Source organism: Mytilus edulis, chromosome 8, assembly GCF_963676685.1.
Source record: "Mytilus edulis chromosome 8, xbMytEdul2.2, whole genome shotgun sequence".
Classification (NCBI taxonomy): Eukaryota; Metazoa; Mollusca; class Bivalvia; order Mytilida; family Mytilidae; genus Mytilus; species Mytilus edulis.
In genome coordinates, this window is record NC_092351.1 from 20,577,479 (window position 1) to 20,590,247 (window position 12,769).

The window sequence follows — 12,769 nt, forward strand, 5'->3', positions numbered from 1 at the left end:
CTCTTCTTTTGTCCTGCCCTTTAAAGTATCTGTTTACAATATCTCGCTTCGATAATTTTATAAGTACACATAGATTTACCTAAAGTATTTTGTATTAGTTTCTTATGTGAAGTTATATGTCTTATATTGAGTTCAACTTGATGCCGTATCTCAGGACTGTTCTAGCAAAACAGGTAAATTATTATTTTATATTTTTATGATGGTCATGTATTAAAATGGAATCCGCTTGTATTCGCTTCACTCAATGAACAAAGTGTAGTAGTCAGCCAAGAACCAGCTTAGTCATGTATTAACAATTAATTTGTTAATAGTAAGACCACCGTTCTTTCAAAAGTTGTTGTAATACATGTATACCGTAAAACCACATGTTTTTACGTTATGATGACACACAAAACCAGGCCCTGATTGTAGACTTCCTTGTTTCCTTCTTTCGCAGAATAATGAAAAGGAAAGATAACTCCTATTTATGACTTGATTCAGTCACAGTCCGAAAGTAGCCTATAGTTCGCGGATGTCGGGTTAGGGGGTTCTTAGGTGGGCGGGATCGGATAAGTGGTTATGTTATTTTTGTAATCATACCCTCCTAGACATTATAGAAAAAATCCACCCATATTGCACCTCATATGAAGGAATGTTTTCATGTGTATTGACATGGGATCGTGGTAATCTTAACTTGAAAACAATTTAGGACGGTGTCAGCCTTTTGTAATGAACTCCAGACCTCATACACTTTAAAACCCAGATAATTTGAAAATTGCACGCATATTGTAGTTTTGCACCTTGTGTTATGGGATTGTTTTAGAAATCCCCCTTCCCCCCAATTTTCCTGTCTTGAAATGTTTTCAACAAAATTTAAATAAAGTTTAAAATCACTACCCGGATTTCTCCAAACCGACAGTAGTACCTATTTTAAAAATACCAATGAGAAGTGTTCGTTTGACTATCCAGGATGTATAAATACGCAGTCACGTTTTAAGACGTTACGCAACAATTAGTCATGGGTTTGTAGGCTAGCTCGTTGCTTCCTCTATCCAAAATACCCTTTTCAATGTCGAATGAATCATTTTGCTAAATCAACTTATTGAACGAAATCTTTTGTCCTAAATGTGAATGAAATACTTGTCACTGGACGTTAAGAAAATTAAATTGCAAACAAGCAAATCAGGATGATCGAGCGTTAATCATACTGCCCAAAAACTGTGAACACCTACGAAATGAAAACGTAAAAGTTGATACTTATAGCACTGTATTCTATACTGTACTCTCGATTTCGACAATTGGATGACGCATTGTAAATTATACGATACTATAGATACATGTATTATAGATATTTTTATTTTAAAGTACAACTTGGTACATATACATGAAATACAATATATTACAATTTTAAACATAAGCAGTCAATTAACATGTATATTTATATTAACCAGCCTTTAGAGGCTTATGATGCACTGTCATTTATGTTCGAAAAATTATATGAATAAATTTCAAATCCATTAATCCTTATTATATCAGAGGCTTAATTCTTATTAGATACAATGTAGTTTCAATATATCAGTTGTGTTTCATAATTAAATGAGAAAATAAGGATGAAAGTTACTTAATAATTTTGGTTTGATAATGTTAAAGTTGTACTATATAACCGAGAATCTGTGAACCAAGAAGACATTCAATAAGCCGCTTTAAAACCTCTTTGTTTCGTAAAATGTCAATGAACAATACATTTAAACTGGTCAGGTCAAGAATTACCCAGATGAATTAAATAACGCATAAAACCAAAAAATGGTCTTTATAAAAAATATCAATATTCATTTTCACTAGTAAGTTTCATGCTTCCAATTGAGATTTATTATTAACATATTTTGCCAACACACATTGTTTTAATTTCTTTCCATACATGCATACAAAATTATTTACAAGTCGTATAGTTGCATTTAAATACTTAAACATTTTATGGTTGAGGTCTGGATAAGTTTTGTAGCATATTCGGTTTGAAATAAAAAAAAAAAAAAACCAAAATGACATCTTATATGTCAAGGAGAATAATTCACAGTTACAAAATTTAGTTTACTGTAACTCCCTTAAAACTAGAGATACATCAATTTCATTAAGTTAAACCTGTTCCGCTTTTTGTTATTGGGACAGATGTGAATTTACTATACATGAGAACCTTTTGTAAAAATACCAATGATTCATACACGTACAAACTATACATTAGTCTGAGATGTAGATACAAAGAATAATCACAAAAGATGAGATTTTTAGACAGGGGGAAAATGACAGTGTAAGAAGGGAAATCAACTTGTATCAATAAGTAAACGTTTGTTTTAAAGTTATAAATTAAATTTCAATACTTCACGCAAGATTTACTCATAATACTGTATGCTCTATTCAGATACAGATTGACCATGACCGTTCTATAATATACTGTATTAATTTTATTTTTTTCTAGATAAACAATCATGGGAAATTGTTTTTCAAAATCACACGAAGAAACAGATTGTGTAAGTAGTTAATTACAGCAAACATCGTTGAGAAAAGTTTCGCATTAAATAGACGTTTATACTCAAATAATTACATTAGATGTATGTTTCATTATAATACGTTATTCTGATTGGCTAACTGCACATTACGTGTTATTCCTTAAGCAATTGCATTACTCAATAAAACTTATCATTTATGATAACACTAGGTCCCACAATTAAGTGCACAGGTGAATTAAATAAAAAAAAAATGATGAAATTCGTGTTTTTGTGAGCCAAGCTAAAAAATGTATTTATAAGTATTGAATGCTTCTTTTTGTAACTTCATAGGGTTGTAAAAGCGTTGACCGTGCGCACATTTTTAGGCGCTTCATACAAAATGTACTTCGGTCAATGCTTTTACACCCCAATGAAGTTATAAAAAGAAGCATTCAATTCTTAAATACTTCATATTTCATAGAATGTTTAGAAACTTATTGAATAAATGAGTAAGAAATATGTAGATTGCAATTTGAAAATGCTGTCAAAAATGCCGTCTTGTGTCGATATGTTATCTGTTTGTTGGACAATTAAACTTATACAGTGCTGTAACAATTAATCATTACATTTAAACGTGCTGCCTTTAATTACGCCAAAGTACAAATGTATCTAAACAATATATTAAATAAAACTGGAAATCAACATCAAGTTTTGAAAACCTCCATTTCTTTTTACCGCCTAATTTCATGATGTTAGATCAATTATTTTTTAATTTGTTGTAAATATCTTTTTTTTTTCTTTTAAGTTGATATTTTCATATTCAACCTATTTATTAGGATTTCAAGACATATTGTGCATTACAACTCACCTAAAGAAATAAATTGCAAACACTTGATAGTATGACTAAACCTTTTCATGTTATGTAAACATGAAAACTTGGGAACTAAGCATACTCCATGCATGCATGAACAAAGACAACTAACGTTAACTTAGTCCATGCTTGCATGGACTAACACAACAGACTTAGTCCATGCATGCAAGGACGATGGCAACTAACGTTAACTTAGTCCATACATGCATGGACTAACACAACAGACATAGTCCATGCATGCATGGACGAAGGCAACTTATGTTAACTTCGTCCATGCTTGCATGGACTAACACACCAGACTTAGTTCTTGAATGCATGAACTAAATTAACTTTACATAGACATTGGAAATTATTCAATAGTGCAAGCAGACTTAGTCCATGCAAGTATGGACTAAGTTAACGTTAGTTGCCTTCGTCCATGCTTGCATTGAGTAAGCTAAGTACCTAAAGGTTAAGTCATACTATCAAATGTTTGCAATTTATTTCTTAAGGTAAGTTTTAATGCACAATATGTCTTTAAATCCTAATAAACAGGTTGAATATGAAAAAAATCAACTAAGAAGATAAAAATGAAAGTAACATCAAATAAAAAAAATTGAACTAAAATCATAAAATTAAGCAGTAAGAAGTAATGCAGGTTTTCTAAACTTGATGTTGATTTCACGTTTTATTTTTATAAAATACCTTGTTCTATACGATTGTATTATTTTACATTATTTTCTTCCTTTTTTGTAATTCCCATTCTCTTCAATTTTATTATGCTATGAGTATTTATGCATTCTTAATTGAACTATGATGTTTTATAATTTGGTCCATTGCAGGATATCAATGTTTCATGTTACAATGACCCAAGTGACGTCTATGTAACTATAGATGATAACGCAGTAAACAATGTTCATGATAATATAGCAGAGCCAGTAAATACAGATGAAAACAGTATATATGACCAGGTAACATAACAATAACAACTAGAGGCTCTAAAGAGCCTGTGTCGCTCACCTTGGTCTATGTGAATATTAAACAAAGGAAGCAGATGGATTCATGACAAAATTGTGTTTTGGTGATGGTGATGTGTTTGTACATCTTACTTTACTGAACATTCTTGCTGCTTACAATTATCTCTATCGATAATGAACTTGGCCCAGTAGTTTCAGTGGAAAATGTTGGTAAAAATTTACAAATTTTATGAAAATTGTTAAAAATTGACTATAAAGGAAAAAAAAATAACTCCTTAGGGGGTCAATTGACCATTTTGGTCATGTTGACTTATTTGTAGCTCTTACTCTGCTGTACATTATTGCTGTTTACAGTTTATCTCTATCTATAATAAGAATCAGATTATAACAAAAAACTGCAAAATTTCCTTAAAATTACCAATTCAGGCGCATCAACCTAACAACGGGTTGTCCGATCCATCTGAAAATTTTAGGGCAGATAGATCTTGACCTGATAAACAATCTAACCAAGTCAGATTTGATCTAAATGCTTTGGTTTTTGAGTTGAAAGCCAAAAACTGCATTTTACCCCCATGTTCTATTTTTAGCCGTGGCGGCCATCTTGGTTGCATGGCCGGGTCACCGGACACATTTTTAAACTAAATACCCCAAAGATGATTGTGGCCAAGTTTGGATTAATTTGGCCCAGTAGTTTCAGAGGAGAAGATTTTTGTAAAAGATAATAACTAAGATTTACGAAAAATGGTTAAAAATTGACTATAAAGGGCAAAAACTCCTTAAGGGGTCAACTGACCATTTCGGTCATGTTGACTTATTTGTAAATCTTACTTTGCTGAACATTATTGCTGTTTACAGTTTATCTCAATCTATAATAATATTCAAGATAATAACCCAAAACAGCAAAATTTCCTTAAAATTACCAATTCAGGGGCAGCAACTCAACAATAGGTTGTCCGATTCATCTGAAAATTTCAGGGCAGATAGATCTTGACCTGATAAACAATTTAACCGCACTTCAGATTTGCTCTAAATGCTTTGGTTTTTGAGTTATAAGCTAAAAACTGCATTTTACCCCTATGTTCTATTATTAGTCATGGCGGCCATCTTGGTTGGTTTGCCGGGTCACCGGACACATTTTTAAAACTAGATACCCCAATGATGATTGTGGCCAAGTTTGGTTTAATTTGGCCCAGTAGTTTCAGAGGTGAAGATTTTTGTAAAAGATAACTAAGATTTACGAAAAATGGTTAAAAATTGACTATAAAGGGCAATAACTCAAATCGAGGTCAACTGACCATTTAGGTCATGTTGACTTATTTGTAAATCTTACTTTGCTGAACATTTTTCCTGTTTACAGTTTATCTCTATCTATAATAATATTCATGATTATAACCAAAAACAGCAAAATTTCCTTAAAATTACCAATTCAGGGGCAGCAACCTAACAACCGGTTATCCGATTCATCTGAAAATTTCAGGGCAGATAGATCTTGACCTGATAAATAATTTTACTTCATGTCAGATTTGCTCTAAATGCTTTGGTTTTTGAGTTATATGCCAAAAACTGCATTTTACCCCTATGTTTTATTTTTAGCCATGGCAGCCATCTTGGTTGGTTGGCCGGGTCACCGGACACATTTTTTAAACTAGATACCCCAATGATGATTGTGGCCAAGATTGGTTAAATTTGGCCCGGTAGTTTCAGAGGAGAAGATTTTTGTAAAAGTTAACGCAGGACGACGACGGACGACGCCGGACGCCGGACACCAAGTGATGAGAAAAGCTCACTTGGCCCTTTGGGCCAGGTGAGCTAAAAAGGGATATTCTTTTTCTTCTAAATAGTAAATTTTCTTGTCATAAACATTATAGATACATTGAAATTTTTTTATATTTCAATTTCGAGTTTTACATCACCAAAAAGAAGTGGTTATGTAACGAAATCTCAATTTGTAGTAATTAGTAAGCCCAGCATATTTACCTGCTCAACATATTTCCGATTCTTGACTTCCACGGTAAAACAAGACCAACCTAATCAGCTATATTGCAAGATTTTGTTTTTTTAAATTTAAACTTTATCTTCTGCAGTTATTTTCAAACAACCATATTTTGGTGGCAGCGATCGATTTTGGAACGTCGTATTCTGGATACGCCTTTTCATTTCGACACGAATATCAACGAGATCAGCTTAAGATATCTACCAATCTGTGGGCACATAACAGCGGGCTATCACCAAAGGCTCCATCAGCAGTTTTGATTGGTCCAGATCGTCAAGTGGAAGCATTTGGATATGACGCACATAGTAAATACAACGAATTGATTGAGGGTGGCTATGAGGCAAATCATCTTTATTTTGAAAAGTTTAAGATGATTTTGTATACTGTCGAGGTAATATATACAGATTTATAATTGTCACATTTTGTTAAAAGCTTTTCTATCCAATTATGAATATCAGTTCAAACACTGCTGGGATTTTTTTCCAGTCACATATTTCAAGGAATCATGGCTGCAAACAAAATTGACCGTAGATCTATTAATGGTTGTTATGCTCTGTAGTCGTTTTTAAAAAGGTTTGGTTTTCCAAATTTTTGATACAGTGTATCCCAAAAACTTGTGTTTGGGTAGTAATTATATTTATATTTTTAATAGGTGTAATGTGTATACAAAATATCGTATTAAATATTCTTAATATCATGACTGCAGAGTAAGTCGCTTCAAGAAGAATTAAACAGATGCAGCCAAGAATACTTATTACATATATGTTTAAATCTGTAGTATGGACACATTTTTTTTCCAGAATCTCAACAACCTAACTGTAATACAGGATATATGTGGGAAGGAAATGCTTGCTATTGATGTGTTTGGCTTGGTCATCGAATATCTTCGAAATCATCTGCTTAGTCGAGTGGAAAGCCAAGACTCTAAATCAATGCTCCAGGAAGATATGATACAGTGGGTACTCACTGTTCCTGCCATATGGGGCGAGAAAGCAAAACAATTTATGCGAAATGCGGCTGCTAAGGTACGTTTTTATTATTTGACATCACTAAAAAACAACAAATTAAATACCCCAAAACACAACTTTTTAGTTTGACCATTGAACCTCTAAAAGTGTCTTTGCCCTTAAGCACACGAAGTCCTATCTATTAGCTTCTTAAAACAACCAAAAGAAATATGGAAGCAGACAAGACATGAAAACAATTAAATGACTGCCGGTGTAACTCTTTGTGTACTTTATAAATATAAAAAGATCAAAGTTACAAACACGAAGTCATATCTGTTTTATGAAAGCTCGATTATTGTATAAAACAAACGCACACTTTCGTGTGTAAGTTAAAGTATGAACCTAATTGTTATAGACAAAATTGACTTCAGATTGTTCTGGCTATTTGTTTACGTCCTTTTTGGTTGTGTAACTCTTTAACTGCTGCGGGTCTTATACATATTTGGCTTTCGAGTATGACAAATATACGGCGTTAAGCGTTCCACGTATTCCAACGTATTGTCTCAAATGGGAAATGTAGCAGTTAATTACAATGTCCAAAATTGAGATCCTCACAAAAGTGTATTTTTATTATACCTTAATTTTCAGGGAGGCATTCAAAATGAGCATTTAATTCTTGCTTTAGAACCAGAAGTTGCTTCACTTTACTGCAGACATTTCCCACAAAGTTTAACAATTTATGGAACAAGAAGTTTCACAGAAGCATTAGAAAATGGATCAAAATATCTGGTGTTGGATATTGGAGGTACATGTACTGTAAGACAAACACGCTAATGTTTACACTTACTTTTTGTAATTGAAAAATGATACAGTATGCAAAGCTACTGATAACGTTTATGCATATACAAAAAATGCTGAAAATTTGAGGGAAAATGGAGGATGCATAAAAAACAGCAAAAGTGAGGATTTGGTGTATTAATCTATGACACGATATTCCTATACGCTGCTGACACAAACCAAAGCAAAAAGAAATATCGTTTGTTTAACCTATACTCGCTTCATAAAAGAAGTCCATATCACTGATCTGATAGATGCTAATCATGCGCATATATATGTATATACAGTGAGAAGTATCAAGTCGAATGAAAGTAAAGCATTATAGTCATTTAAGCAAGAACGACATCCATTCGGCTGTTTGTCCTTTTTAGTTTATAGCTCTTCATCTTTTTAATAAGCTTTAGATTTTTAAATATTTTGACCTCGAGCATCATTGAAAAGACATTAATTGTCGAATATACTCATCATAAATACCAGGACTAATTTTTGTATATACGCCAGACTCGCATTTCGTCAACAAAAGACTCATCAGTGACGCTCGAATCCAAAAAAATTGAAAAAAAGCCAAATAAAGTACGAAGTTGAAGAGCATTGAGATCCAAAATTCCTAAAAGTGTTGCCAAATACAGCTAAGGTAATCTATGCCTGAGGTAGAAAAGCCTTAGTATTTCAAAAAAATCAAAATTTTGTAGACAGTTAATTTATAAATATAACCACATCAATGATAATTCATGATAATGCACCCTTGGTTCAGAAAAATTGTTAATTTTATTCTTATACTGTATAGTAAGAAATAAAAATGTAATCATTTTTTATAATGAATTAATACTAATAAATTCATAATAGTTATCAAAGGTACCAGGATAATAATTTAGTACACCAGACGCGCGTTTCGTCTACATAAGACTCATCAGTGACGCTCATACCAAAATATTTATAAAGCCAAACAATTACAAAGTTGAAGAGCATTGAAGATTCAAAATTCCAAAAAGTTGTGCCAATTACGGCTAAGGAAATCTATGCCTGTGTAAGTGAGTTAAAACAAAGTTTACATATTGTATTATATTTCTACTCAAAAATGTGAATCTTGACAAACCTCAACCATGCTCCGTCTACGTGACATGCCGTCTTAACAGTGACAAACAGTTATTAATCACTAATTAGTTAAATAAGTGTTGGATATACAAATGTTAGCAACTATTTCTGTTGAGAAGCTGTTTACAAATCATATTTTGTTTTGCTTGTAGGTGGAACGGTTGATGTGACAGCACATGAAATACAAAGTGATGGAACACTTAAAGAGTTGTACCAAGCCTCTGGGGGCTCGTGGGGTGGTACAACAGTAGATAACGAATTCAAGAAATTACTAATCACGATATTTGGTTCTGAAGTTATTGCCGAAACAACTACAGATTACCCTAGCGAAATGGTAGATCTAATGCTAGATTTTGAAATGAAAAAGAGAACTTTTGAACCGGGCATTACTAAACACGTGAGTTTAAAATGTCCGACGTGTCTTTTTACTACTTATCAGAAGAAAAACAATGTCTGTATTGAAGAAACCATTGTGACCACCCCAATCGGTGACAAAATCAAATTTTTAAGAGATAAACTAATTATAAATTCAGAAAAGTTTGAAAGTTTGTTTGATAATACTGTTAATAAACTAGTAATGCATCTGCGGAAACTTCTTCATTTAGAACAGTTGATGGATATAACAACAATCCTTCTTGTTGGTGGGTTTTCAGATTCCATTATCATCAAAAACAGTATTTTGTCAAACTTTCCAAATATTCGTATCATTAACCCCGAGGATTGTTCCCTGGCAGTCCTAAAAGGTGCAGTTTTGTATGGACACAACCCAAAGATAATAAAATCAAGAATATGTAAGTTTTCATATGGAATCGGCATTCATGTCAAGTTTGAGGAAGGGGTTCATCCAGAGGAAAGAAAACGTACAATAAGTGGTAGTGATATTTGTGATGACATTTTCGATGTTCACTTGAATCTAGGAGAAAGAGTTGAAATCAATACACCAAGATTAGAAAAAGTTTACCATGCACAAAATAATCCTGCCAAAATTGCCTACCTGGACGTATATGCTTCTACTTCAGAATCGCCAATGTTCGTGACGGACGAATCGTGCAATAAAATAGGATACGTCATCTTGGAACTCTCAGGAGTTAAGGAGACAAACGAAAGTACAGAGGGGACAGAAACGAACATAGAGGGGACAGAAACGAAAATATTTGTCAGTTTTCATTACATTGGCTCCGAACTAGGAGTGGTCGTGAGGGAAGCAAGCACAGACAAAATGTTAAGAGCAAAATTTGATTTCATGGGATAAATATTGCAAGTTTGGACATAATATAAAAAAAAGTCTTTGCGTGTTTGTTTATTATCTTTAATAACATACAGTACTGTCTAGTTTATTTTAGGGACTCTGGTTATATAACGTAATAACGGTAATAACTTTTTCGATTCTTGAAAAAAAAAATCATTATTTTATTATTCGATTTAGTAAGGAAACAACTAAACTATTGGAAATGATTAAATGTTTTAAAATTTTTTTTATCTCTTTTCTTTTTTGTCTGTAATAGAATGGTATATATGTTGTGTACGAATTGTAATGTTGTACAAATTAAACTAAAAGTGAATCTCTTTACATAATTATAAGATAGAGTAAGCACAGTGTCTTTTGTTAAGTTTGTTTTATTCCCGACACAAAATTTATATAAAAACACTAAAATATATTTTGTGGACATAGATTTGGGTATAAAACGAAAATAAAAAAAATGATCTAAACCAATCGGGTGTCCTCATTTGCAGTTTTATGACATAGAGGAAGTGCTGGGTGTAATGTTGAAGTATCTAAATTTGTGGGTACAAACTGGATACTTATTGAAGATTGACTTGTATCACTTGGTGAAAGAAGGTATGTGTCAAAATACTGGTAACTTTTACAAAAACCATGTCTACAATGTATATATTATAATTTGTACAACATAACAACGTATACACAACATATATACTTTATATGTTAAAAGTCATCATTGTGGACGTTTTAAAGAAATTTAAGATTACTTTATTAAGAAATTCACAGCTGATAGCCTATGGCAAAGTGCCCAAAATTTACTAAATGTTCCTATTACGTATCATTTAGAACTAATACATGTATCTTTGGTATAACTAAATAACAATTAAATACAAATGTAAGCAATGCACAAACTATAGTAGTTATATTGAAACTTGATATGTTAATTGTCTATCAAATGTCTAAAAAATGATAGTCTCATAAATTTACATTGTAACTGTATCTTTTCATCTTCCTTGTTGTTGAGAATATATTTGTATATATTTTTCAATCCTGTGGTTTCATAAGAAGCATTCAACAAAGTTACAATTTAAATACATGTGAGTCTTGGTTTATGTTAATTCTGATTGTAACTTGTCATTACTGATCATAATCGTAATTTACTATTTTTTTATGCCCCGCCTGCAATAGTAGAGGGACATTATGCTTTCTGGTATGTGCGTCCGTTTGTTCGTCCGTCCGTCTGTCCCGCTTCGGGTTAAATATTCTGGTCTAGGTATTTTTAAATGAAGTTGAAGTCCGAATAACTTGAAACTTTGTATACATGTTCCCTATGATATGATCTTACAAATTTTCATGCCAAATGAGATTTTTTTTTATCCCAATTACACGGTCCCCTGAACATAGAAAATATGATAGTGCGAGTATTAAGGACACATTCTTGTTTTTAAAATATTTTCGTACTCCTAACAACAAAATTATTATATATTTAAATTTACTAGTGTACGTTATCTTATTAAACGTATTGTTGTCCAAGGTTATTGTTGTCCTTTTGACATTGTTTTACATCTCCCTTGTTTTATTTAATGTTGTATTTAAATTGTGTCATAGATCAAATGTATTCGTTCAGTGTAAATATAATAATGAAGATGTCGTATGATTGTCAATGAGACAACTCTCCACAAGAGACCAAATGACATAGAAGTTTACGTGTGTCTGTTCTTCAAGGGTTTTCCATGATAGTACGATAAGCATGTCACTAACAGATGTGGTGCTGTGATATCTGTTACATGTAGTGACGTATCTTGCTGCTCTCCTTTGTACCATTTCTAACCGATGTTGGTTGTTCTGAAAGAAAGGGTCCCATACTATGCCTGCATACTCGAAGGTTGGTCTTACAAGAGAATTGAATGCATTTTCCCTTATAGTGGTGCTGTTGATATTTAGGTTTCGTTTCAGGAATCCAATGGTCTTGTTTGCTTAGTTACATATGTTTCTGATGTGTTCGTTTGATTTCAAGTCTGAACCTATGGTACAACCTAGACATTTAGCAGACTTTATAAGTTTACTATAGTGTCATCTGTAAAGTGTCTAACCCTAGAGCGAATACATTCTGGCATGTCGGTGATGTAAAAGAGGAACAAACATGGTCTGAATAACGAACCTTGTGAGACGCCGTATTCATTTTTGATTGTTTCATATTGTTCCCAAAACTACTTCAAAATACCTATACCAAGTTAAAATATGCCAGTTGTTATCCATTCGTTTGATGTGCTTGAGCTTTTGACTTTGCCATTGATTAGACACTTTCCGTTTTGAATTTTCCTTGAAGTTCAGTATTGTTATTTTACTTTTTGTTTCCAGTCAGAAAGGAGGTTTTACCTCTGAT

At 32.6% G+C, this 12,769-nt stretch overlaps 2 protein-coding genes across 2 annotated transcripts in view; both read left to right on the forward strand.

The window, feature by feature from the left end:
* On the forward strand, positions 1-11,916 carry LOC139485057 (heat shock 70 kDa protein 12A-like). The gene is made up of 7 exons (XM_071269174.1): positions 1-173; positions 2,453-2,504; positions 4,155-4,283; positions 6,374-6,673; positions 7,083-7,307; positions 7,878-8,034; positions 9,314-11,916. The coding sequence occupies exons 2-7, from the start codon at positions 2,463-2,465 to the stop codon at positions 10,411-10,413; spliced, it is 1,953 nt and encodes a 650-aa protein (XP_071125275.1). The 5' UTR covers positions 1-173; positions 2,453-2,462; the 3' UTR covers positions 10,414-11,916.
* LOC139485056 (heat shock 70 kDa protein 12A-like) overlaps positions 11,352-12,769 on the forward strand; it is a 19,962-nt gene continuing 18,544 nt past the window's right edge. The window contains exon 1 of the mRNA XM_071269171.1: positions 11,352-11,480. The gene's annotated coding sequence lies outside the window, so the exon portion shown is untranslated. The remainder of the gene's footprint in view (positions 11,481-12,769) is intronic.

What these genes read in the sequence shown, in the direction of transcription:
- LOC139485057 (XM_071269174.1), top strand. Translation starts at nt 2,463, where the DNA reads ATGGGAAATTGTTTTTCAAAATCACACGAAGAAACAGATTGT. An exon ending in CACACGAAGAAACAGATTGT is followed by an intron (nt 2,505 to 4,154) that starts GTAAGTAGTTAA and finishes GGTCCATTGCAG; the next exon opens with GATATCAATGTTTCATGTTA. An exon ending in TGATTTTGTATACTGTCGAG is followed by an intron (nt 6,674 to 7,082) that starts GTAATATATACA and finishes TTTTTTTTCCAG; the next exon opens with AATCTCAACAACCTAACTGT.